At 40.8% G+C, this 27,733-nt stretch overlaps 1 protein-coding gene across 12 annotated transcripts in view; it reads left to right on the top strand.

Moving 5' to 3' along the window:
* The window catches only part of PDE8B (phosphodiesterase 8B), a 264,788-nt gene that overhangs the window by 225,497 nt on the left and 11,558 nt on the right, over positions 1-27,733 (top strand). For all 12 annotated transcript variants that reach the window (XM_032335894.1, XM_032335897.1, XM_032335899.1 and 9 more), the window contains 7 exons: positions 8,489-8,531; positions 13,313-13,390; positions 21,636-21,712; positions 23,107-23,271; positions 25,972-26,017; positions 26,449-26,584; positions 27,461-27,659. In XM_032335894.1, coding sequence (XP_032191785.1) covers positions 8,489-8,531; positions 13,313-13,390; positions 21,636-21,712; positions 23,107-23,271; positions 25,972-26,017; positions 26,449-26,584; positions 27,461-27,659 — 744 coding nt within the window. The remainder of the gene's footprint in view (positions 1-8,488; positions 8,532-13,312; positions 13,391-21,635; positions 21,713-23,106; positions 23,272-25,971; positions 26,018-26,448; positions 26,585-27,460; positions 27,660-27,733) is intronic.

The following is a 27,733-nucleotide window of genomic DNA, read 5'->3' as shown; positions in this document are numbered from 1 at the left end:
GAGATTTGTCTTTTCTCCTTCATATAGTCTTCCCTCCTTTGTCATAGACTAATCAACCATGTAAGTGTGGGTTTATTTCTGGGCTTCCTTATGCTGTTCCATTGCCCTTGGTATATATATTTTGCACCATTATCATACTGTTATAATTATTATAGCTTGCCTTGAAATCTGGGATTGTGGTACCTTCAGATTTGTTTCTTTAGATTGCTTTGGCTATCCAGGGTCTTTTGTGACTCCATACAAATTTTAATATTTGTTGTAATGTTGTGAAGAATGCTACTGGTATTTTGTTAGAGATTACACTGAGTCTATAGATTGCCTTGGGTAGTATGCACAATTTAACATTGTTCTTTCAATCCATGAGTGTGGAATACTTTTCCATTTGTTTGTGTTGCCCTCTTTTATCAATGTTTTTACAGTTTTCAGGGTATAGGCTTTCATCTCCTTGGTTAAGTTTAGTCCTAGGTATTTTATTCTTTTTGATGCAGCTGTTAATAGAATTATTTTCTTAATTTCTTTTTATGTTACTTTGATATTTGTGTGTAGAAATGTAACATATGTTTGTGTATTTTGTATCCTGCAACTTTACTGAATTTACTCATTACTTTTAATAGTTTTTGATGGAAACTTTAGGGTTTTCTATGTATAGTGTGCCCTCGGCAAATACTGACAGTCTGATTTTGTCCTTATCATTTTGGTACATTTTATTTCTTGTCTGATGGTTGTGAGGACTTTCATTACTATGTTGAATAAAAATGGGAAGAGTGGACATCCTTGTCATGTTTCTAATCTTAAAGTTCTTGGGTTTTCAACACTGCGTGTAATGTTATTGTGTTTGTCATGCATAGCTTTAATTAAGTTGAGGTTCCCTCTATACCCACGTTGTTGAGAGTTTTTATCATGAATAGTTGTTGGATTTTGTCGAACGCTTCTTCGACATCTATTGAGAAGATCATGTGATTTTTATCCTTCATTTACTTGATGTGCTATCATTGATTTATTTCTCTGGGTATTAAACCATCCGAGAATCTCCAGAATAAATCCTTCTTCACCATGGTGCATGATCCTCTTAATGTGTTGTTGAATTCAGTTTGTTAATACTTTGTTGAGGACTTTTGCCTCTATGTTTATCAGGGATATTGGCCTAGTTGTTTTCGGGTGTTGTTTGTCTAGTGCCTTTGTCTGGTTTTGATATTAGAGTAATGTGGGTCCTGTATAATATATTTGGAAGCTTTCATTCTGTTTCCTTGTAATAATTGGAGAAGAATAGGTATTAACTCGACTTTAAATGTGTGGTAAAATTCACTGTGAATACTTGTGGTTCTGGAATTGTCTTAGTTGGGAACTTTAGGTTAATAATTCAGTTTCATACTAGTTATCAACCTGTTGAGATTTTCTATTTCTTCCTGATTAAATTTTGGAATATTATATGATTCTAGGAATTTATCCATTTCTTCTAGGTTGTCCAATTATTTGGCATATAATTTTTACCAGGGCTTTCATATTTCTGTGCTATCAGTTGTTGCTTATTTGTCATTTCTGATTTTACTTACTTGGGTCTTCTTTTTTTCTTAATGAGTCTGGGTAAAGATTTGTCAATTTTGTTATCTTTGCAAAGAACCAACTTTTGGTCTCAGTGATCTTTTCTATTGTATTGTGTGTCTCTGTTTCTTTTATTTCTGCTCTTTTTTATTTCCTTTTTTTCTACTAACTGGGTTTTGTTGGTTTTTCTTTTTCTAGGTCCTTTAAAGTGTAAGGTCAGGCTGTCAGGATTTTTCTTGTTTATAGAGATAGATTTGTATTGCTATAAATTTCTCTCCTGAAACTATTTGCACTGTATCCCAACGATTTTAGACCAGTGTTTTCATCTTCAAGATTCTCTAGGTATTTTTTTTTTAATCTCCTCTTTGATTTCTTTGTTGACTCATTGGTGGTTCATTGGGTTAGCCTCCACATGTTTGTGGTTTTTATGAGTTGTTTTTTTTTTTCTTGTAGTTGATTTCTAGTTTGATACTATGTGGTTGGAAAGAATGCTAGATATTATTTCACTGTTCTTTAATTGAGACTTGTTTTAAGGTCTAACATGTGATCTGTCCTGGAGAATGTACCACAAGCACTTGAAAAGAATGTGATTTTACTATTTGGGGATGGAACGTTCTGTATATGTCTGTTTAAGTCCATCTGGTATAGTGTGTGTTGTTCAAAGCCACTGTTTTCTTACTGATTTTCTGTTGTCTGATCTATCCATCGATGGGATGTTAATTGTATTTCTGCCAGTTTCTTCCTTTATGTCTGTTAATATTTGCTTTCTGTATTTAGGTGGTTCAGTGTTGTGTGCATAGATATTTAAATCTGTCGGTGCAGCGATATTTAAAATGATTATATCCTTTTGATGGGTTGATCCTTTTATCCCTGTGTAGTACCCTCCTTTGTCTCTTATTACAGTCTTTCTTTTAAAGTCTACTTTGATATAAAAGTGCTATCCTGGCTTTATTTTTTTTTTCCCTCTTCCATTTACATGAAACATCTTCCACACCTTCACTTCAGTTTGTATGTGTGTTTAGGTCTGAAGTGAGTCTCTTTTCAGGAAGCATGTAGATGGGTATTGTTCTTTCTTATCCATTCAGTCACCCATGTCTTTTGATTGGCACTCTCAGACCATTTATATTTAAAACTAATTATTGGTAAGTAATTACTACCCTTTTGTTTTCTCATTGTTTTTCTGTTAGTCTTGTATTCCTTTCTTCTTATCTTGTTCTCTGTCTTGTGTGTGTGGTTGTTGTTTTTTTAAACCTACTCTAGTGTTATGCTTGGCTTTCTTTCTCTTTTTGTATATGTATATCTATTACAGGTTTTCCTAAGTATATAATAGTTTATATTAAGTTGATGGTCACTTAAGTTTGAACACCGTCTGAAAGAACTTTATTTTACTATCCCACTCACCATTTTATGTATGTGCACATCTGTTTAGAAATTTTTATTTTGTAAATCTCCTTTCCTTTCATAGTATTCTTCTAATTATGGCCCTTTCTTTTCCACTTAAAAAGGTCCTTTTAACATTTCTTTTAAGTCAGGTTCAGTGCCGATGAATGCCTTTAACATTTTTGGGGGGAATTATATTTCTCCTTCAATACTGAATGATAATTTTGACATATAGAGTATTCTTGGTTGTAGGTTTTGTTTTTTTTTTTTTTTTTCAGAACTTTGAATATATATAACGCCATTCCCTTTTAGCCTGAAACATTTCTGCTGAAAAATCAGCTGATAGCCTTATGGAGTTTCCCTTTTATATAACTACTTATTCCTTCCAGCTTTTGAAATTCTCTTTGTTTTTAAAATTTGACATTTATTTATTTATTTAAAGATTTATTTATTTGAGGAAGGGAGGGCTTCCCTATGAAAATTACCTTTTGGCAAACATCGAGAGGGGAAAGAGGCAAAGGGAAGAGGGTGCATTTGGAAGTTCTTCCTGGGCAGAAGAGTCACATGTGTAAAGGTTCTGTGGTAGTGAAGAGCCTGGGAAAACAAGGCGGGTGGCATGGAGGCCAGTGTGGCCTGCAAGACAGTAGCTCAGCAGAGCAGCAGGCCACAGTGCACAGCCCCACAAACAGGCTGGCCCACAAGGCTGGCCGTAAGACCACTGGGAAGTGTTTTAAGCAGGAAGATGACAGGATTAAATGAAGTTTAGGTAACACTGGTCGAAAGAGTTGAGAATGAGCTGGGCTGGGAGGCATGGCTGAGGTCAGATGAGAGCTGAGAGTCATCTGCAGGCTGGCAGTAGAGAGAGGTGAAGGGGGTGATCCCAGAAGTATTGAGAAGGGAGATTTTTTCTGGATCTGATGATGGACTAGGTATGGGGACGAGAGAAAAAGAAGCATCAAAGGTGGACACCCCAGGTTTATACACTGGGAAATCTGGCAATTTGAGTTGAGACTGATGCTTTTTATGACTTGGCCATTCCATAATGGCAAAAGCAGCCTTGGACGTTTCTACCAAATGCTGTTCAGATTCCCAGGTTGAAGGAGTTATCTAGTATTTATTTGCTTGCTTGCTATTATGGCACTGATCCTAGCCTTGACTCATTTTAACTGCTAAAAAGTCCCATGGTTTTACAGTTTCAAAAAATTAATTTTAACATATTATATTAAGCGTGTTGTTTTCATATAATTATTTCTCAGGGTTTTTCTCCCATAAGACATAAGAGAATTTAGGTTCATTTGTAATTACATAATTCATAAAGTCAGTCAGTGAAATCATTAAAATCTGTCTATTAAATAGTTAACTGGGTAAATCTACACTTCTAAGACAGCTACTATTTATAATTCACTAGTTACGGTTTAAAGTGGAACATCATGTTCATGCCCAGGCTCATGGTAGGTTGGGAGTCCCTGGGACCATGACCTGTAATTCACTTTGCTCAGTTTCAAGTTGTTCTAAATTGCCTTCATCCTATTTACTTGTACAGACTTTTAAATTATAGCTCTGACTTGCAATTTTTAGCCATTCTTCCATATTCTCAGTTGAATATATAATCTTCCCACATTTTATTATGAAATTTTTCAAACCTGTAGAAGAGGCAGAAGAATTGTAAGTAGAAACACACGCGGCCACCACCTATGCCGTGTAGTGACCGTTTTTGCTCAGTCATCTATCCACCTGTCCTTGTTTTATTCATCAGTCCCTCTTAGTCTTTGATAGCTTTTAAACTAAGTTACATATAGCAGGACATTTCACCCCTTGGCACTTTACCATGTGTATTATAGACTAGAGTTTAATATCTGTATCCAGGTTTTCTCATTTTTTAGGTGAAAGTTACATATAGTGAAATGCACAGATCTTAGGTATAGCATTCCTTGAGTTTTGACAGGTACACATACCTCTGTAACCCAGGCCCCATCAAGGTCCCAAATCTACCATCCCAAAAGTTCTCTCCTGGCCTTGCCAGATATCCCTGCCTCCACTCCTCCCCCTCCCACCCCTAAAGGAACATGTTCTGAATACTTAACCACGGATGAGTTTTGCCTGTCCTAGAGTTGCGTACAATATCTGTGCTTTTATGTTTGGCTTCTGTGACTCATCACCATGTTTTGAGATGCATCTGTGTTATATATATCAGTAATTTTTCCCTTTTTCTTTTTTTTTGCTGAAGAGTATTCCATTGTATCAGTTGACCACAGTTTATTTCCCTTGTTGATGAACTTCTGGAGTGTTTCCAGTTTTGGGCTCCTTTGAACATTCTTAGAGAAGACTTTTGGGGAACAACATATGCTTTTGTTTATCTTGCGTAAATATTTAGGAGTTAAACTGAATACTGAGGAGTTGGGTCATAGGGTAGGTGTATGTTTAATTTTATAAGAGACTGCCACACCTGTTTTCAGAGCACTGTTACAATTTTCTCTTCTCTCCAGCAAGGTATGAGAGTTCCAGCTGTTCCACAGCCTTGACAGAATTTCTTTTTAGGCACTGTGGTGGGTGTGCAGAGAAAATAAAAATGGTTTTAAATGGTTATTCCAGAAGAGGAAAACAATCAGATGACCCTGAAATCTTTCTCTTCCACACACATACACACAAAACCCAGAATTTGTGCGGCCTTTTAGAGCCAAGCATAACCATGTTTTTGTAAGCAAAACATTTAGCACAAGGACAGCAACATTTATGGGAACCTGTAACATTTTAAATAATTAAAGGTTCAAAATGATGAATTTCCCCCCCCCCCAAAACAAGGTGTAAGTAAGCTTCCAAGGACTTGCTAAGAAATCCCAGCTTTGAGCTCTGGCGGGAGCAGCACAGGCCAAGGCCACGGTATTCACGTTGTAGGAACTTAGTGCTAAAGCATTAGGTTCCCCAGAAACACAGGGATCCAAATTCCTAGTCATGACTTCATGTGGACACATTTTACACTTTAAGCTTTCTATCACAAAAGGGAAAACAAAAACACTCCACAGACAGTGGTTGACTTGGGGACACTGAATGATGACTGCTTTTCTTTGCTTTAGCATGCATGTGACAAAACTTATAGATAGCAGAGATTCAAGCCTTCCCCAAAATTTCAAAGGAAATTGTATTCCAAAGAGCTGCCCTCCTGTCCCACAGAGGATGTTGTCCTCAGACCCCAATTAAGCAGGCCTGGGCCCAGAGCTTCCCTTCTGGGTCCTCCCTGTGGCGAAGAGGAAGTGGGTTTGGAGCCGTTGATCACAGTTAGAAATTGGGCGCTGTTGTGTACTAGCTGGGAGGGTCAGGCAAGTGAAACCTCAGCTTCCCCATCTATCACAGGAATGACGGTCCTTCCTCTGCCAGGGGTATTGTTCTGACTAGCCTGATGGCAAATGCAAAGGTGCTAGCACATGGCAGACATGGAGGAGATGGTGCCCTTGTCACGGCACAGCCGCTCTGTCTCTCCGTGCCCCACAGCCCTCCAGCCCAGGTTACCCTCCTGGCTGCTTCTTGGAGAACAGCCAACTACAGAGCAGCTCCTTCCCTGTTGACTTCCTCAGAGAACACAGATGAGAAATAGGAGACAATAATTCCAGTGGACTCATTCATGCCAAGTTATAAATGTGGGTTTAGACCTCCAAGAAAAGAGTTGGAACTGTTAAAGAATTTTCATCCAAGTGAATCTTCAGTTGTGAAGGGGTGGGGGAGGGGGAGGTATTCCCAAGAGGGAAGGAGGGAACCTGAGCTGGGAAGCTCTGAGGAAAACCTAGTGCCGCTGGAGAGTAACCAGCAGAGGGCCTCAGGCACTGCTCCCGCCTCAGAGGATCAGGAAGTGAGTCCTGAGCGACAGGTGCTAATGTGGCCCTGTGAAACCTCCGCTTGTAAAGCAGGTGACATCAGAGAGTGACTGCCAGGCTTTGTTCCTGTCCATAGGAGAGAGTCCATCAGCGCTAGGTGAGCTGTCTCAAGGGCAGTGGTTTTGGGGGCGTGCCTGCCTGCCGCTCCAAAAGGGCCAAATACCACGTCCTATGTTGGGAAAGGCAGATGGGAAGTTACCTCAGCAGAGGGACCTGGTACCTCTCCCCTCCCCTCCCCTCTTCTCCCTGGCCAGGACCATGGCACTAGCTTCTGAAAGGCAGGGTTGGGCTGTGTCAGCCGCGCAGGACCTCCACAGATCATTCGGTTTGCCTGTGGGGGTCAGTAAAAGAGAAGGGCTTTTTGGAGTAATCAGGGAAGTCATAGGCCTTCGTTCCTAAAGGAGAGGTGTATTCTGATTCAGAGAGAAAAGCTAAATATTTAAGATGACCTGGTTTTGAGCTAAAGCTGACTGAGAAAACAATTTGCAAGGCTAAAGTTCTATTTATTTGGTATGATATCAAAAATCCACGTTGCACTCAGGAGCTTTGTAGCAAATGGTCTTTATCTGTAAAGGAAAAACTTAAACCAGTTGGTCACAGAAGAAATAACAAGGTCCCACAATTATGGGATAAATGTGTCACAGCCTTTAAACACATTTTGAACAAGATCTCACACAGGCCGACCGTGTAGTTGTTTCAATAATCATGTGGTCCGGACTATGTGGAATGATTCCACATAATGTGGAAGAAAGCCCACTTTCTTTAACACTTCAGTTTTACCTGATCGTTGTTCAGTGTTTGTGTCAAGCTGGAACATCGTACCTGTTATCTGATGTGTAGGGAACTCCTGGCTATTACAGTTGGTGTTGGCACTACACAGTCACCTGGCTTGTTTTTCAGGTTAACTTAGGCCATTCAGTGAGTAGGTACAGAGACTTGATTGTCCAAGCAACTGGAAATGGATGATTTAGCAGCAAAGGAGCATGATGATAAGCATGATATAGCTAGATGTACCCCAATAACAGTGTCTTAGTTATAAATGGAAAAAAATGCAAAATCCTAAAGCATGTTTATTATTTTCTAGTATTAATGACTCATTTGACAGATATTTATTGAGCATTAGCATAAAATCATTAGGATACCAAAGTTGATAATGAGAGGAAGTAGGTGTTAAGCTGCATCCTATGTTCATATCTCTTTGTGAATAAACATTTTGTAAATCAACTCTGTCCATAATTGAGGAACACTAGAAGAGATTTTTAGAGAGGTTTTTAAAATCCTAGGCCTAAATTCAGATTATTTTTATATTATAGAAAAATTTTATAACATGTCTAAAATCTAAATAGGTTATATATTAGCCTTATAAAAGATTTGTTACAGATTTTTGTCTTTCTGCATTTATGCAATGGTCAAAATGGAAACAGCTGAAAGGAGATGTAGACGTTCTGGGTAGAAAGCACATCCCTTGGGTATCTCCTTGCTCTCGGGCTCAGGCATTCCAGAAGTGTCTGAATGTACTAGAGCATTTGTAGTATAATCAGTTGGTGTGCATCTTTCATCTGTTCATATTATCTGTGTAACTTCTTGATTTCTTGAATCTTCAGAGCTTTTTAATGAAGCTGTTTGGCTGGAAATGTAGCTAATACTATATTTTAAATTTTCTTCTCTTGTTTCCCCAAACTTTTGAACAACTTTAGCTTCACAAGGTTCATCGTGATTCAGGAGACAATTCTCAGACAGGTGAGAACACTTCCATTTCATGTGTATACACTCTGGTGGCACTGGTGGGTTCAAGTGTATAAATTACTCTGAAGGAGTCTAAATTACTCTGAAGAAGTAGACACTCACTACCCCAGAATTTGGATTGCCAAAATCTGAGTGCTGGTATTGGAAGGCTGGAGAGAGTCAGAATACAAGCAGAATCCCTTCAAAACTTGACCTCTTGATTCATGGTAACATTTTCTACTGAATGCCGTTCCCATCCTGGTTTAATTTTGCTGGCTAGAGACCTTACAGAGCAAATAAACACAAAAGAGAGTGGCCCAGAAGTCCGCGGGAAACCCACTGTTGTACCCTGGACAGGCTACCCTTCCCTCCTAGCTCTTGGTGGCTAGCTGATTAGAGAGCATGGACGGCCCTGTGCGGGAAGTCAAGAGCACTGAGGCACCATGTCAGTCCCTTCCCCCTCAGTTTACACTCTGTCTGACCCTTTGTCTCCTCTGCCCTCAACTGTGGTTAGACCAGATGACTATTGGATTTGAAAGGTCTGTAATTCTCTAATCATTAGAGCAAAAAACCAGTCTGCTCTCAGACTTAAAATTCTTGTTCCTGCATACATGCGTGACCTTCTTTGCTTAGTTAATGGTTTTCCCAGATGCTAATGCGTAAGGTTAGACCCTGAGCTACTAATTCAGTCCTTGTCCTTGATTCTAGGATGGTCCATATTTTAGCACACTCAGATTTAATTTGATCCTTCTACATTTTAGTTTCTTTGCTTGTAAAACGAATTAATAATGTCCATCTCTTGCTAGGAAGAGTAAAGGAGAAAGTGTATATAATATCTAGCAGTACCTGATACTTAGCTGTGGGGTATTGTCCTTCCATTCCCCTGGCCTTTCCCTCCTGGTATGTCTCTGTCTCTATCTGATGTTTTAGTTTATTTCTTGTACACAGCAAGAGTAATATTTTAACTAACTTATGAGCTTCTGGGTGCCAAAACCTCTTCCATTTTCATATCCTTTACAGTGCCCAGCATTGCCTTGCACATAATAGACCCAATAAAAATGTTCCCAGAGCATGGCTATGTTGAAACTATCCCATCTTACAAAACATAGGTTCCCCCATTTGACTAACTCTTTGACTTTGAGCTACCTGCATAATCTCTCCAAGTTTACCTTTTCTCACTGGTAAAATGAGGATCATATTATGTAGCTTTCAGAATTGTTGTAATGATCATAAAAGATAATTTCTATACTTTAACATTGAAACACAATGTCTGCTTCAGAGTAGGTGCTCAGTAAATGTTAGCTTTTTTTCCCCCCCAAAATTGTTAATATTATATCCCTTCTTGTCATTGAATAAATTTATTTAAATTTCCTTTATCCTTATTTTCTCTGGTTTTTAAATTCATTCCATAAGCATCTATTGGTAGAATGAATAATGAATTATTTGATTCAAATGGCCTTTTATTGAAGAATAATTTCTCCAAACTTTTAATAATTTCTGTTGCTGTATTCTCTTAATTTTAGCTGAGATAAAATCAGGAATAAGCATTAGATACCTTTGAGTAATTTCTAGTGAATGATTTAGAATTCAGCCAGCCAGCCAAGAAACCAACTTCCCTACTTTAGTTTTATTTATTTTTTAAGATTTTACTTATTTATTTGACAGAGCTCACAAGTAGGCAGAGAGACAGTCAGAGAGGTGGGGAGGAAGCCTGATGCAGTGCTTGATCTCAGGACCCTGGGATCATGACCCGAGCCGAAGGCAGAGGCTTCAACCCACTGAGCCACCCAGGCTCCCCCCTACTTTAGTTTTATTTAGAAATTAAATTTTGAGGAATTCTTGATTTTTTTTTAATCTTGAATGTAATCTTAAATCTTTATTAAGTTATATTTAATTTATTATGTGGTAAATGAGTGTTAGGAACATGAGATTATTAAGTCCCTGAAGAGCACTTAAAGGAGTGTCTTGCAAGGGACCACTGTTAGTTTTCAAGGTTTGAAAGATGCCATATGATCCTAACAATGTCATGTAAAGTATCACTACCCATAGCTGTCTTTATAAACTCTGAAACTCCTATCCAAGGCTATGAAAACTATTAAGGCAGAATCTGGAAGACAGAATGAGCCAAAGGGACAGTGTAAATATTTTGTTATATCATTTAAGACAAGGCTCTAGGGTTATGGTGTTCAGATCAACTTCAGAATAGTTCTGCTTTTCACTTTTTGCTATATAAAATAATTCAAGTTTACTTATTTAATTTTTTTTAACTGAATCAGATTTTTTAGGACACTAAAGTAAATGGTTAAAAAGGTGATCCAGAAGAAAGTATTTAAGACATATTTTGAAGTGAAAACAGCAAATAGCAGAACAGTATTGTAACATGATCCTATGTGTGCCTCGAAGGTATATTTCCAAGTGAAGAGACGCAGTTAATACTATGAGCCAGCATGAACCACATACGTACAGCGTAGCAGGCACCATGCTAGCTGCTGCCGCGGATTAACTCATTTACGTCTTCCAATAGCCTGAGAGAGATGCTGTGAACAACTCCACTCGATAGATACAGATATGGAGACACAGAGAAATAACATTCCTACGGTTACACAGCTAGTACACAGCATGGTAGAGACCTGAACATTGGCAGTTGGGCTCTGGAGCTCTTTTTTTTTGTTTTTCTTAAGATTTTATTTATTTATTTATTTATTTATTGAGAGAAAGAGAGAGTGAGAGAGAGCACGAGAAGGGAGAAGGTCAGAGAAAGGAGCAGACTCCCCATGGAGCTGGGAGCCTGATGCAAGACGCGATCCCAGGACTCCAGGATCATGACCTAAGCCAAAGGCAGTCACTTAACCAACTGAGCCATCCAGAAGCTTATTCTTTTAACTGCTGTTCTCTCTTGTACTTTTTTTCATGCTAATAGACAATTCTTAAAAGAGCATTATTGCATCTTTTTTTTTTCTTTCTTGGAATATGAACACTGGAATTTTTTTTTCTTTCTTGGAATCGTGGTATCTGAGAAATGCATTCTCCCTGCAGGAACCTGCCATGTCCCCCTCCTGTCTTAGCCCAGTGAGGAGCGATGCTGTTAAGATTAAGTTTCTCTCCTTACCACTGGGTTACTCCACGAGCACCCAGTGCCCTGCAAATGCATGTTTCTGAGGCCAACCCTGCTGCCCTGACACGTCGATCTCTTGGTCCTGACCAGAAGCGCAACCTCTGTGCTTCAGTCTTGGATTGACATGGCCACAAATTCTGGGTGTTAAATTCAAAGTCAGCAAAGACTTAAGCAGAATTTAAGTGCTTTTTCACCCCCTGAGAAAAGAGGGACAGAGGCGAGAGTCAAGTTGTGGAAATGGTTGGGATTTAAAATGTGCATTTTCTTCTCTGCCTTCCTGGCAATGGCAGTATGTCTCATTCGATGAAATGACCTCCTCAGGAGACCCTCTGGAGGTCTAAACTTTCAGAGAGACCCAAAATTACTCCATATTAGTTTCTTCAATAAATTCAACTTTCTGTGCATCTCACTAGTATTTTATTTCCACAGATATCCTTGTAAAAGCCTTCCCCACCCAGTTACATATACTGTCCTTCAGGTCAAAATGAACCCCCCAAATTTACCCCAGTTTTTAATGTTTTTTTAAAATTTTCATTTTTATTTTTAAAAAGATTTTATTTATTTATTTGACAGACAGAGATCACAAGTAGGCAGAGAGGCAGGTAGAGAGAGAGGGAAGCAGGCTCCTTGCTAAGCAGGGAGCTTGATTCAGGACTCGATCCCAGGACCCTGAGATCATGACCCAAGCTGAAGGCAGAGGCTTCAACCCACTGAGCCACCCAGGTGCCCCAATGGTTTATTTTTTTATTTTTATTTTATTTTTTTTAAAGATTTTATTTATTTATTCGACAGAGAGAGATCACAAGTAGGCAGAGAGAGAGAGGAGGAAGCAGGCTCCCTGCTGAGCAGAGAGCCCGATGTGGGACTCGATCCCAGGACCCTGAGATCATGACCTGAGCCGAAGGCAGCGGCTTAACCCACTGAGCCACCCAGGCGCCCGGTTTATTTTTTTAAATAGATTTATTTATTTACCTTAGGGAGAGAGAGAGAAAGCACACATGTGCATGTGTGCAAGCAGGGGGCAGGGCAGAGGGAAAGCATATCAAGCTGACTCCCCACTGAGTGAGGAGCCCAATGTCGGGCTGGCTCTCACAACCCTGAGATCATGACTGGAGTCAAAATCAAGAGTCAGAGGCTTAACTGACTGAGCCATCCAGGTGCCCCTTTTAATGTTTACTTTTTAAAAAGTATTTTATTAATGGAACTGCAAAGCCCTTGATAATAAGCCCTATTACCATGCTACATTGGGGTGTCACAAAAAAAGAGTATCATTTTACAATTAATATGACTGACAATTTTTTGTTGATGATTCAAAGAAAAAGTGGTTTGCTGTTTCTTTTTTTTTTCTTTTTAAGATTTTATTTATTTATTTGACAGAGAGAGATCACAAGTAGGCAGAGAGGCAGGCAGAGAGAGAGGGGTAAGCAGGCTTCCCACCAAGCAGAGAGCCCGATGCGGGGCTCCATCTGAGGACCCTGAGATCATGACTTGAGCCGAAGGCAGAGGCTTAAACCACTGAGCCACCCAGGCGCGCCGGTTTGCTGTTTCTTGAGACTATTCTGTAGGGCTTAAAAAGGAAACTTGTTTTTTAGATAATGGGGCAGGGGGGGAATGTGTCTAAACTTCATCTGTAAATAAGCTGCAAACTACTCACTTTCTGTTCCTAATTTGAAATCCTTAGAGTCTCATTCATTCAGATACAAGAACAGAAGGAAAGAGTCCATTGATGTGAAATCGATATCATCTCGAGGCAGTGATGGTAAGTTTCTCACGTTTCTTTGACCTTTCTAAGGTGTAGAAGATGCCAGAGGAATGTGCTCAAGAAGCCCCAAGTAGTACGGTCTTGGTGAAAGGTGCTTTTCTTTCTCTATAAACTGAAAAAATTGTGGGCCTTTTGATTCTTTTTTACTTTTTACTTTGTCTTCTCTTTGAAATGATTCTATGCATATTCCTTGATACCTAAAGTCTGTTGAGCCATGTAACCACCAGAGCAGCTTGGAGTTTTGACAGCTAGGTCACTCCAGTGGCAGAGAGAGAATCCCAGAGTCCTGGCTTCCCGACTTCAGTGCAAACCCAATTTGCAGTGTACCTGTTACACACCCTAACCCTTTATAAAATGTCACAGAAGTACTGTGAGACAGAACTTAGCAGCACGGTGGTTCCGCTCTGCAAAGCAGAATTTATCAGAACATTATTTGAGTTCAATCAGGCCTAAGTAATCATTTACATTTGCAGGGCATTGAGAAAGTCAAAGATGACTCTGAAATTTCAGTCGTAGGTACGTGGGGAAAAAAATGAGTAATAGTTACAAAAACAGGAGTCTGCATGTATGGCCAAGGTTGGGGGAGGAGAAAATGATGAGTTTTATTTTAGTAGAGATGGCAAGGAAGCTAAAATGTAAAACAGGTATTCAGGGCTAGAGATATGTATTCAGGAGTCCTAGAGGTGATAGATGAAGCTATGAGCAGGGGGAGATCTCTAAGGGGTGTGTGTGTGTGTGTGTGTGTGAGAGAGAGAGAGAGAGAGAGAGAGAGATGGAGGTAGGGGAGAGAAAGAGGAAAGAAAAGAGGGTCTAAGACTTGAAAGCACACCTTCAGTGAGAGGAGAGGCAAGAGAAATAGGGCCTGTGAAGACTGCAGGAGAGGTGGTGGCGAACCAAGAACAGGAGGGGAGCAAGAGAAAAGAGATGACGAGCAGTAGAAATGCTGCAGAGACCAGCAAGCTTAAGAACTGAGAACTAGTGGATTTCATTCATTCCAGGGGCATGAAGAGGGATAATTAGTGACTGAGGTAGAAAGGACAGCAGTAGGATGGTAACCTCCGGGAATAAACAGGAAGGACAAGTGAAGGACTTTCCAATCCTTTGGGTCACAGTGTGAAACCTGAGTATGAGGGAAGTGGCTACACTAGCAAGGACCAAAGCCTCTAGAGACAAGATGAATAATTCGTACAGGAAGATGGATAAATCCCAGGGCGTGCGAAAGATTGGGACCAAGAATGTAAAGAAAAAGGAGGGACTGAAATATTTTCAGATGTACACAGAACATTTTAGATGGAAAGGATAATGGAAGAGAGAATTTGAACTGGATTAGCTTGGTTTTCAGCATAGAGTTTGGGGTGGGATCATCATCCCTGCAGAACGTGGAGAAGTAGGGGCTGCAGAGCACAGAAGAGGGCTGCAGTGATGGCGGAGCAGCAGGAAGGCTCTCCTGATACTGCCTAGATTAAGTTATCACATCTATATCATGAAGATTTTATCCCTCCCGCCTGCCTCATAGGAAGTGGTAGTAAGATCTAATGAGAACAGGGCTTTTATTTATTTATTTTTTTTAATTTTATTTACTTATTTGACAGAGAGAGAGATCACAGGCAGGCAGAGAGGCAGACAGAGAGAGGGGAGCGGGGAAGCAGGCTCCCTGCTGAGCAGAGAGCCCAATGCGGGGCTTGATCCCAGGACCCTGAGATCATGACCTGAGCCGAAGGCAGAGGCTTAACCCACTGAGCCACCCAGGCATCCCGAGAACAGGGCTTTTAAATTAAGTAAAGCTTCTCCCCTCTGAATTTTCTACCCACATGTAAGCATTACCTGTTCCAAAAAAAGAGAGAGAAGATGGCTGAGTAGGAGGACCCTTACCTTACTGCATCCCATGGATATAGCTAAATAAAACTCTTACCAGTGTAAATAACCCAGAAAACAACTTGAAGACTGGCAGAACAAACTCCACAGTTAAAGTTAGAGAATAGTCCATATAGAGGAGAGTGGGGAGGGTGGGGACAAGTTTGGGAGCTAAGCAGACCTGTAGGAGGGAGATCATGATCTGACTTGGAGAGGGGAAGAGAAGAGACCCTCATGCCAGACACCCCAGGCATGGGAAGTCCCCATAAGATTGGGCTTTGAAAAACAAAAGGGCCAAATTTGGTGAATTCTTAAAATTAGTGGGCTTAACATCTGGAACTTTAAAAATCAACTGGCTCTGTGATAGCCCTCTCCAGCCAGCCCCAGCTCCAGGTCTCTTGACAAAGCAGACCCACACAAACCCTAACCTAGGGTCTACCTGGGTAAGAAAGGGATGTGCCTCTTCCTAATTCCTGATGGCATAGGTGGGAGGACAGCACCAGGCCTTAGGGCCCAGCTCTGACAGATGTGGTTGTTGGAGGGGGCCCTCACTTGGAGATCTCATACTTGGAGCCCTAAGCCCCACAAGCCTGGTGATTATAAGCACAGATGGTAGACCCAAGTGGCTTGACTTGCCCGAGGCCACCTGAACCCCAGGGATTTGGGAGCAGAGGTGGCTCAGCTTTGTGGGCCCTCAGGGCACTCAGCAAACAAAGGCTATCAGAGGGTTGTGCAAGCCCAGCCTCAGCCCAGGGTTTCAGATGCTGCCAAAGGAGGACTGGATTAGGTTAGTTGTACTGTGGATCTCCTATTCTCTTGTGGACCTGCCCCCTTCCAGTAAGCTCTTGGCCAGGGCCCATCCAAAGCAGAGCCACAAGGCTGGCAGGTGCAAGCAGCCCCATCAGGGACCAGCACCACTCCAAAATGACTCCTGCTCTGGGTAGAGGGGAAGACAACCACACACATACCAGCAGCCCCAACAGTGCAGCCCCAGCAGTGAGCTAGGAGCAGACATCTGGTCTGACTGCAAGCCCTATCTGCCAAGAAAAGTTTCTTAGGGAACAGCACAGGAAAGCACCCTGAAAATCAGTGACCCTGTCTCTCTGGCAAATGCCTGGTGTGACTCAACTCAAGCCCAAGGCAGCCCCAGACTGGCCCACTCACAACACCAAGGACCAAACCCTACCCACAGTAGGCAAAGAGCCGTTGGAATCAACTGGATCAAAGGGAAAAGCAGCTCAGCCACAACAGTATGTGCATAAAACAAGAGGAGACACTCCTCAAGTGCCAGGTTCCCATGAACAAGAGACACTGCACAGCAGGGCACTACAGGACCTCTCCTTCACAAAGCTACTACTTTCAAGAGCAGGAGTTGTAGCTGACTTTCCTAATACATAGAAACAGACACAGAAAGACAAAATGAGGAGACAGAGGAATATGTCCCAAATGAAAGAATGGGACAAAATCATAGGAGCAGAGCTAAGGGTGGTGAGATAAATCACACACACACACACACACACACACACACACACACACACACACACACCCGTGAGGCTCTGTACTCACTGGGGAGTCTGCTTGAGATTCTTTGCTCTCCCCCCTACCCCAGCTCATGTTCTCTCTCCCTAAAATAAATAAATACATATTTTCTTTTAAAACTCAGTAATATGAGAAAAATAAAAAGGAATTCAAATATATCACTAAAGAAAGCCAGCAAACCATAAGAGAAGAGAGCAAGAGAATAAAGGAACAGAGAAGAACCGTAAAATAAGTAACAAAATGGTAGTAAGTATATACCTCTAAATAATTACTTAGAACTAAACAATCAAAAGACTAAGGTTATGAAACTGATTTAAAAAAAAGAAGAAGAAGAAGACCCATCTATATGGTGCTTATAAGACTCATTTCAGACCCAAAGACATGCAGATGGAAAGTGAAGAGATGGAAAAGCATTTACCATGCAAATGGTAGTGGGGGAAAAAAAAAAAAAGCCTGGGGTAAGGATGCTTATATTAGAAAAAAATAGACTTTAAAACAAAGACTATAACAAGAGATGAAGATACTATTTCATAAGGGGAACAATTCAATAAGAAGATAGAACAATTGTAAATAAATAATTGTTTATCCAATGTGGGAGCACTCAAATACAAAAAGCAGTTAATAACAAACAGAGGAAGTAATTGATGGTAATACAATAATTGTAGGGGACTTTAGCACCCCACTTACATCAATAGACCGATCCAAGCAGAAAATCAATAAGGAAACAGTGGCTTTGAATGACACACTGGACCAGATTGATCTAACAGATATGGTCAGAACATTATGACCTGAAACAGCAGGATACACATTCTTTTCAAGAGCAGATGGAGATCACCAGTTAGGTCACAAAACAAATTTCAAGAAATTCAAGTTCAGAGTCATACCATGCATCATTTTGAACCACAAGTCCTGAAAATAGATATCAACCACATGAAAAAAGCAAAAAGAACATAAATACGTGGAGGTTAAATAACATTCTACTAAATAATGAATGGGTCCATTAAGAAATCAAAGAGGAAATGGAAATATGCATGGAGACAAATGAAAATGAAAACTTAATGGTCCAAAATCTTCAGGTACAATAAAAGCAGTTTTAAGAGGGAAGTTTATAGCAATACAGACCTACCTCAAGAAGAAAAAAAAAAATCTCAGCCTAACCTTACAGTTAAAGGAGTTATCAAACAAACAAATCAAACTCAGAGCCAGTAGAAGGAAAGAAGTAATAGAGCAGAAATAAGTGAAAACTAAAAGAGAAAAAATAAATGAAACCAGGAGACAGTTCTTTGAAAACATCAGTGAAATTGATAAGCCTCTAGCTAGATTCAAACAAACAATCAGAAATGAAAGAGCAGTAACGACCAACACCACAGCACCACAGAAATAAAGTTATAAGAAAATATTATTAAAAATCATATGCCAACAAACTGGATAGCCTAGAAGAAATAGGTAAATTACTAGAAACATAGCACCTCCCAAAACTGAATCAGGAAGCAACAAAAACTTTGAACAGACCAGTTACCAACAATGAAACTGAATTAGTAATCAAAAAACAAAAGTTCAAGACCAGACAGCTTCACAGGTAAATTCTACCAAACATTTAAAGAGTTATTACCTATTCTTCTCAAATTATTAAAAAAAAAAAAAAAAAACAGAAGAGGAAGGAAAGTAGCCAGATTCACTCTGAGAGTATTACCCTGATATGAAAACAGATGCTACAGAAAAAGGGAATTACAGGCCAATATCTCTTATAAACTTAGATGCAAAAATCCCCAATAAAACATTAGCAAAATGAATTCAACTGTACATTAAAAAAAATCATTCATCACGATGAAGTGGGATTTACTATTGGGATGCGAGGGGAGGTTCAATATTTGCAAATCAGTCAACAAGAGAAAGGATAAAAACCATATAATCACTTTAAACTGAAAGATTCAGAAAAAGCATCTGACAAAGATGACAAAAAAATCTGATAACCTACATTCATGATGAACATACCTCAACATAATAAAGGCCATATAAAACACCCACAGGTAACAACCTACTCAATGCAAAGAAGAGTTTTTCCTCCAAAATCAGGAACAGGACAAGGATGTCCACTGTGACTTCTATTCAACCTAGTACTGGAAATACTAGCCACATCAATTAGATAAGAAAAGGGAATAAAAGGCCTCCAAATTTCTACAGAAGAAATAAAACTTTGATTATTTGCAAACGACATGATAATATGTAGAGAAAACACTAAAGACCCCACCCAGAAAGTAATAGGACTGATAAATGAATTCAGTAAGGTCACAGTATTAAAAAAAACCACCAATGGTACCTAAATTCTTTGCATTTCTATACACTACTAATGTAGTAACAGAAAAGGGGAAAGCAATCTGATACACAGTTGCACCAAAAATAATAAAATACCTAGAATGAGCTCAAGCAAGGAGGTGAAAGATCTGCTGTGCTCTGAAAAGTATAAAACAATGATGAAAGAAATTGAAGACGACACAAATGACTGGAAAGATACTGCATACTCATGGATTGGGAGAACAAATATTAAAATGTCTGTACTACCTATCCTACAAATTTAATGCAACCCTTATCAAAATAGCAGCAACATTTTTCACAAAAGTAGAATAAATAATCCTAGAATTTGTATGAAACCACAAAAGGCCACAAATAGCCAAAGCAGTCTTGAAAAAGAACAAAACCAGAAGTATCACAATCCCAGATTTCAAGATACACTACAAAGCTGTGGTAATCAAAGTAGTATGGTACTGGTACAAAAATAAAGCATTAATCAGTGGAACAGAATAGAGAGCCCTGAAATAAACCCATGATTATATGGTCAATTAATCTCTGATAAAGCAGGAAAGAATATGCAATGGGAAAAAGACTGTCTCTTCCACAGTGTTGGGGAAACTGGACAGCTACATGCAAAAGAATGAAGCTGGACCACTTTCTCACACCATGCACACAAACTTGAAATGACTAAAACAGAGATGTGAGCCCTCCAACCATAAAAATCCTGGAAGAGAGCAGAGGCATTAATTTCTCTGACATTAGACCTAGCAGCATTTTTCCAAATATGTCTCCTGAGGCAAGGGAAATAAAAGCAAAAATAATCTACTGGGACTATTCCAAAATTAAAAGCTTTTGCAAAGTAAAAGGACCAGTCAAGAAACTAAAAGCCAACCTACCAAATAGGAGAAGACGTTTGCAAATGTACCTATCTAATAGAAGGTTAGTATCCAAAATATATTGAAAAACTTACACAACTCAAAACCACCAATAATCTGATTAAAAATGGGCAGAAGGCAAGAAGCTGTTGATCCAGAGGACATCCAGATGGTCAACAGACAAATGAAAAGATGCTCAACATCACTGATCATCAGGGAAATGCAAATCAAAACCCTGATGAGCTATCACCTCACACTTGTCAGAATGGCTGAAATCAGAAACATGAGAAGTAACAGTATTGATGGCGAGCATGTGGAGAAAAAGGAACCCTTGTGCACTGTTGGTGGGAATGCAGATCGATGCAACACCATGGAAAAAAGTATGGAGGTTCCTCAAAGAATTACCATAAGATCCATTAATTTCCACTCCTGGGTCTTTTACCCATAGAATACAAAAATACTGATTCAAAAAGATATATGCACCTCTATGGTTATTGCTGCATTATTTACAATAGCCAAATTATGGAAGATGCACAAGTGTCCATTGATAGTTGAATGGATAAAAGATTTAATATATATGTAATATGTGTGTATATATTATGTATAATATATGTATGTTTACTGTGTGTATATATTATATATAATATATATTACATATACGAACATAATGTAAAGATAAATGTTATAGATTATATATAACGTATGTATAATATTATATGTAATACACACACACACACAATGTAGTATTTCTCAGCCCTAACAAAGCATGGAATCTTGCTGTTCGCAACCACGTGGATGGATCTGGAGAGCATAATGCTAAGTGAAATCAGAAAGAAAAATATGTATGATTTCACTCATGTGGAATGTAAGAAGCAAATAAAGCCAAAAAAACCCACAAAAGTCAGAAAACAGACTCTTACCTGTAGAGAATAAAATAGTGGTTACCAGAGGGGAGGTTGCTGGGGCAGAGGGGAGGGTGAATGGGTGACGGAGATAAAGAGTACACTTATCATGATGAGCGCTGAGTAATGTATGGAATTGTTGAATCACTATATTATACACCTGAAACTAATATAACCCTTTTAAAAACTGTACTGGAATTTTAAAATTAAAAAAAATTTAAATTAGAATTAATTTAAAATGAAAGTTTCTATTGATTAGAGCTAGAACCATCACTGGATTCTGGGTGTTAAGAACCTAGGGGCACAGGGAGGTCGAGAGGCTGGCCCTAATTACTGAGAGTGGACTCCTTCATCTGCGCCCCACCCTGACCGCGGCCCGTGCTTCCTTTTCCGCAGTGCAGTTACCCAATCATGTGGTCAACAGCTGAGGACTGAAAGTTAGGAACTATCAAAGTTGGGCTTCAGTGATTTACAGGAAAGTGAGATGGGACCTCAGGATCCCATTAACCCTCTCTGAAATTACCCTTCTGGAACTGGGACTCCTAAAACCTGCCTGCACCATCAAGGTTTCAGGCCAAAGCACCTTTTCTAGACTTTGGCAAGTAGTGCCTGGTGTCTCAGCCTTATATGATTGAAGGATGGGCATATCTTTTGCTGTGTGGAGGGCAGTGGGGAAATATTCCTTTGAGAATCAGGTCCCTGGTCCATGAAGGGCTCCTTTGGTGTATTTAGCCAAGCTGAGCCACCAGAACCAGCTACAACTTTGTTATTTCTCTTCAGCACCAAGCCTACAGAATCGTCGCTATCCATCCATGGCAAGAATCCATTCCATGACCATCGAGGCTCCCATCACAAAGGTGAGTGGCAGCTGCTGCCTCCACTCTGCAGTCAGGGCCACGCAGCACTGGGCTAATTTCTGGAGATAAAGTCATGAATGACTTACTACTGATACCGTAGAGAGGAAGCACACTAAATAAACATATAATAAATAAATTTGTAGTTATAAATTGCAATGACTGTTAGTAAGTAAAACTGTAGGGTTCTAAGAGAAAATTAGATTACTATGGCCCTATTCGTGTTGGATGAAGTGATCAGGGAGAGCTCTCTCTAGAGGAAGTAATGTTTAAAGTAAGAACTGAAGAATGCAAGGATGTTAGAAGAAAAGGTGGGCGAAGAGAATTCTGGACAGCAGTCACAGCGAGGGAAGAAGCAAAGAGTTGATTGGAGTACTGGAGGATTGGAGTATTTGAAGAAGAAGGTGGAAAAAAGTGTGGGCGGCTAGAGCTCGGAGACTGGAGGTGGGGGCTGGGGGAGAAGTGTTCATGTTTTAGTTGTTTGCAGAAGAAACCACTGAAGAGTTTCAAGTGGGGGAGTGACATGATCAAGTATGTTATTAAAAAGAACACCCAGCTGCCATGAAGAGAATGGACTAGAAATGGCAAGAATGAAAGAGAAGAGGCCAGTTTGGGGCTTTTCCAGAATTTCAGGCCATGAAGTGTTGTTAGTTGGATTTGAGTTACAGCAGTGGAGATAGAAATGAATAGATGAAGAAATATTTAGGGGTAGAATTAATTTAACTTAGTGATGAGGGACACTAGGAGAGGTGACCGAGAAATGGGGAAAACGGTTTGTCAGCTGGGGCTTCCTAGGTTTTGGCTTTGAGCACAAGTGGATACAAGTGTTGTTTTGCCCAGTGTAGGAAGCAGAGAAGGAGCTCTTGTCTTCGATTTTTTTTTTTTGTTGTTGTTGTTGTTCCATTTGTTCACTTGCCTGCTTTGGGGAGAAGGGAGCAATATCATGAATTTAGTTTTGGACATGTAAGTCAGATAGTGCAGTAGCTATGTCAGGTAGGCAGCTGAATATACAAAGCTGAAGGTCGAAAAGAGTTGAGACAAGGGTGTAAATTTGAGAGTCCTTGGATGTGGATCATAGGGGTCCAAAATCACGGAAATAGCTTGTCTCTGGAAGGACTGGAGAGTGAAAGGCCCAGCACCAGTCTCCAAGGAGCTCCAACCTGTAGAAGAGAGCCAGAGAAGGATCAGCAAAGGAGCTGCAGAAAACGTAGTTTCTGTGGTAGGAGCACCACCAGCAGAGGGGGGATGGAAGAATGGACTGGTTCGGAGGAAACACGGATCATTTTGAACAACAAAACGTGTTATCATCTGATTTCTTACCATTTCCAGGCACACGTGTAACCTTTGGGAATTAGAATCCTAATATCCTCAAATGTATTCTCTCTTTACTTCTTTAGGTTATAAATATCATCAATGCAGCCCAAGAGAATAGCCCCGTCACAGTAGCAGAAGCCTTGGACAGGGTTTTAGAGATTCTACGGACCACAGAACTGTATTCCCCTCAGCTGGGTACCAAAGATGAAGATCCCCACACCAGTGATCTCGTTGGAGGCCTGATGACTGTGAGTGATGAGGGAAGCCCAGAAAGGCAGGGGAGAGGCAGGAAGTGCCCTCCGGAGGACACAGAACATGTAACATAGAAACTGGTGCCTGTAGTTGCAGAAACATCTGTTGTGTGGGCTAATGTCAGCATAACCAGAAGCATCTGCATCAAAAGTTATTATCTGAGTGGTAGAATTCAAGGAATTCTTGAATGTATCTTTCCATGAAGCTAACTGATCACAGCAATGGGAGACAGTGCTTCAGAATCCTCATTACAGTAAAGAGTAGCAGTTGATGCAGGGTGGAATATGTCGATGTCTTCCCCTTGACCCAGGGCAGTGTTGGATTGAGGGTTATGGCTAGGTCTCCTTGGACAGCAGGCTCCTTATATCATGCAAGGGTTTGTACTTAGACTACACCACAAAATTGTAAAGAAAATCCTTTGTTAAAAATCAAAGCTTCTATAGAAGTTCCCCCACTTAACGACTGAGCCACCCAGGCGCCCCCACCCCCCAACACTAGAATCCAGTAAAGGTAGAGATGAGCTGTTCTGGCTCCGTAGGGTGAGGTGGGGCGGGGTCTGCCCCCTGCCAGCTGGCCAGTACCTCCTGCCTCAGCCTCTGTAACCACCAAGAGCAGCTGATTTTTTTTTAAAAGATGTATTTATTTATTTATCTATTTGACAGAGAGACATCACAAGTAGGCAGAGAGGCAGGCGGGGGGGGGGGGAAGCAAGCTCCCCGGTGAAGAGAGAGCCTGATGCGGGGCTCAATCCCAGGACCCCAGGATCACGACCTGAGCTAAAGGCAGAGGCTTTAACCTACTGAGCCACCCAGGCGCCCCGAGCAGCTGATTTTTTAAGGACTCATTTGTTCTTGTGTTTTTATATGAACTGTTTGGCGGTAATCTTCATATATCAGCAAGTGAAGAAAAAGGAGAAGATTCAAATTACTCATTTGTAATCCTAATCAGAGGCTGAAACTGAAAGTACTCTTTGGGAGGAAAACAGACTCCCGGAGTCATCTGTGTGTTTTCTGTCCAGCCCTGCCGCCATATGCTGGGTTGACTGGTTTTGTAGTCATTCTCCTTGTTCCTGCTGAAGGTCTTTAATGAGCCTGTAATCTAGTGACCCCTCCCCCCCATTGCTTTTCTGTCCCTGGGCTGGCCTTGGCTGTTCCTTCCCAGTGCATCATAAACTTGAGCTCTGGACAACGCTGGCAAGGGTCCTTCAGGAGGGCAGCCACGGCTGAGTCGCAGTAGGAGGCTTTTGGTTCTTGGAGTTACGTTATCTGCCCTCCTTCCCCCTGCTGGTGTACCATCTTGCAGGTAAGGCTGTGAGGAACCAGTGTAGAATTCTACCTCCTTTTATTTGGTTTTGCGAACCAGAAAAAGAAAAGCAAAACAAGAACAGGAGTACCTTGTGATACCTACCTTACGGGCAAGACAGCTGTAGCCATGGTTACTTGCCTACTGATAGAGTTTTAAAAATTAAGGGCTTGGCCTGAAGATCCAAGGTATGACTTCAGGGGAGCCCTTCATTAATACTTTAATTTTTTAAAGATTTATTTATTTATTTTAAAGAGGGGGAGCACCCAAACAGCAGGGGAGGGGCAGTAGGAAAGAGAGAAGCAGACTCCCCACTGAGTGCCAAGGCCTCCATAGGGCTTGATTTCAGCACCGTGAGATCATGACCTGAGCTGAAATCAAGAGTCAGAGGCTTGGGGCACCTGGGTGGCTCAGTCAGTTGAGCATCTGCCTTTGGCTCAGGTCATAATCCCAGGGCCCTGGGATAGAGCCCCAGGCTGGACTCCCTGCTCAATGGGGAGTCTCCTTCTGCCTGCCACTCTGCCTACTCATGCTCTCTGTCAAATAAATAAAATTTAAAAAAAAAAAAAAAGAATGGGAGGCTTAACTGAGCCACCCAAGCTCCCATTTTCATTAATACTTTGAACCTTAGTGCATACTTTCTAGAGAGACAAGTAATTTTATAAATGACTTTTAAGCAAGATCTAAATAATTAGATACTTAAGGGTAGAAAGCAGAGAGAAGGAAACTGAGATGCAGCACCATCTGGAGCCTAGTTCAAGAGCCTAGTAAATGGAAACCACCAGAATTCTTTCCACTCCCTTATGCTGCTCCAAACATCTCAAACCCAGAAATTCATTTTAAAGGCCAGTTGCAATGCCCAGGTTGCAAAACAGAAAATACAGTTGGAAAAAAATTTAGATATAAGTAAAAAATCAGCCCACCCTTTTTAAGTTTTTACATTAAGTCATCCCCAAAATGTGGCCCATGACTTTGGTTTCCCAATATGTAAATATAAGAACGCAAGAATAACACAGTCCCTATAAGGGGAAGTGGCGTTCCTTCAAAATAACCCACATCCAAAAGCAGGACCCCTTCTGTAATTGCAGAAATGTGGCTTCAAGATGCCAGAAGACAAAGAGGGAATTTGAAAAAAGGCAAATCAGAGATCAGATGTATAACCTGAATGAAGTCCTATCCACTTTATTCTCAATTCTCCATCTCCTGGGGCTAATAGTGGTGGAAGGGAGAATATCCTCTGTCTCACAGATACTCTTTAATAAAATTTTGAGCTTCAACTTGGAGTTCCAGATTGGGTTTTCAGGATGCAGGTCTCTTAGGCTAATGGAAGAAATGAGAGAACAATGCTAAGAGCATGGAAAGCACCCTTCTAATAGTAGCTTTCTTTATTCCAGGATGGCTTGAGAAGGTTGTCAGGAAACGAGTATGTGTTCACTAAGAGTAAGTTGTCATCTGTCCATGTCATGATGATAACCAGTCTCCAGCCTGTGCCTTCTCACATTTTGGGATTACTGTTTGGGGAGAGTGTTGTTACTTCCTCTTGGGTCTCACTGGAGTTCACTGTCCCTGTGTTCTGCATTTGAAACCAGGTCTCCTCATTAAAATTACTTCTTTGAGCACTGTCCGAGTAGGAATTGCAAATCTCTGTACATTTAAACAGTTAAATGGAATACTTCTTTTATTTTCATTTTTGGTTGGGGGATCTGGAAGTTTCATAATGTAAGAGAAGCACCTGGAAGTAAAAAAATCTTCCTACCCTTAGAAGTTCAAGACGTCCTTTCTAGTAGCTACCATGAAGATGATGACAAATGCTCAGGGGCACTCAAGATTCTGCAATTAACCAGCCTCCCCAACCCCATGTGTTTGCTCAGATGTGCACCAGAGTCACAGCCACCTTGCGATGCCAATAACCATCAACGATGTCCCCCCTTGTATCGCTCAGTTACTTGATAATGAGGAAAGTTGGGAGTTCAACATCTTTGAATTGGAAGCTGTAACACATAAAAGGTATGTGGCTTCTCTGGCTGCAGGTGGGGAAAGATTGATGGCCACGCTCAAGACTTTCACATCTGGATTTGAGGGAGACGTGCGTTCTTGCCACAAGAAACTTCACAGGTTCTACCAGTCATGCCATGCTGGAATGTCGAACAACCAGAGAGACTGTGGCCCCTGAGTGAGCTCCTTTATGGAGACAGAGTGGGTAAGATGTGGGATTAGCCGGGGGATGACCAAGGATGAGGACTTACTACGTGTCCTTTTCAGATTTATCCAGGTCATTCCTTTGTGCTAGTAAAGGAGTTACAAGTACTCTCAGCCCTGAACTGTTGAAGCTCCACCTCACAAAATGAGTTTGAGAGCACTACAGACTTGACCTTGGATCTATCCGGGAGGCAGGGAAAAAATTAAATAACTCAGAAAGACCTCTTCTACAGTAGGAGAAGGCTTTCTTCTGGGGCTGCTGATGTACAGTATGTGAATGATTCTCACCTGTACATGAATAATGTGATGGGAAATGGTAAGACTTTGCAGAGACCACTGTCCTTAGGCTCAGTGACTTCCTGAGGGGACACAGAGGAAGTATAGAGCTTGTATAGAAGTAGAGATGGAAAGGGACTATCAGATATCTGTCTTGGTTGCTGGAACCACTAAGGCCATCTGACTTAAAGACAATCGAGAAACCATGTATGGATCACTGCGAGGCACCTGGTTGTAAATCCGTGACTGATGAGATGTTCTGTCTCCTAATTTGGGGAGGGAATATTTTTATGCCCTTGAGCATGTGAAGTAAAAGCGTCTCAAGAAAAATGCCTCTATTCCCCCGTGTCATCAAAGAAAGCAGTTTCTAGACCAGTGAATACAGTGAATTGTTTTCCCTTTTTCCAGGCCATTGGTTTACCTGGGCTTAAAGGTGTTTTCTCGGTTTGGAGTATGTGAATTTTTACACTGCTCTGAAACTACTCTTCGAGCCTGGCTCCAAGTGATTGAAGCCAACTACCACTCCTCCAATGCCTACCACAACTCCACCCATGCCGCCGATGTCCTGCATGCCACTGCCTTCTTCCTTGGAAAGGAGCGAGTGAAGGTAGAATTTTGATATCAGGATCTAGTTACCTGCCTAAATTGGAGGTCCAGGAGCTCAATCTTATGAAATGTTAA

Source organism: Mustela erminea, chromosome 3 (assembly GCF_009829155.1).
Source record: "Mustela erminea isolate mMusErm1 chromosome 3, mMusErm1.Pri, whole genome shotgun sequence".
Taxonomy (NCBI): Eukaryota; Metazoa; Chordata; class Mammalia; order Carnivora; family Mustelidae; genus Mustela; species Mustela erminea.
The sequence above is the reverse complement of the archived record's forward strand: the minus strand, read 5'-3'. Positions and strand labels throughout refer to the sequence as shown.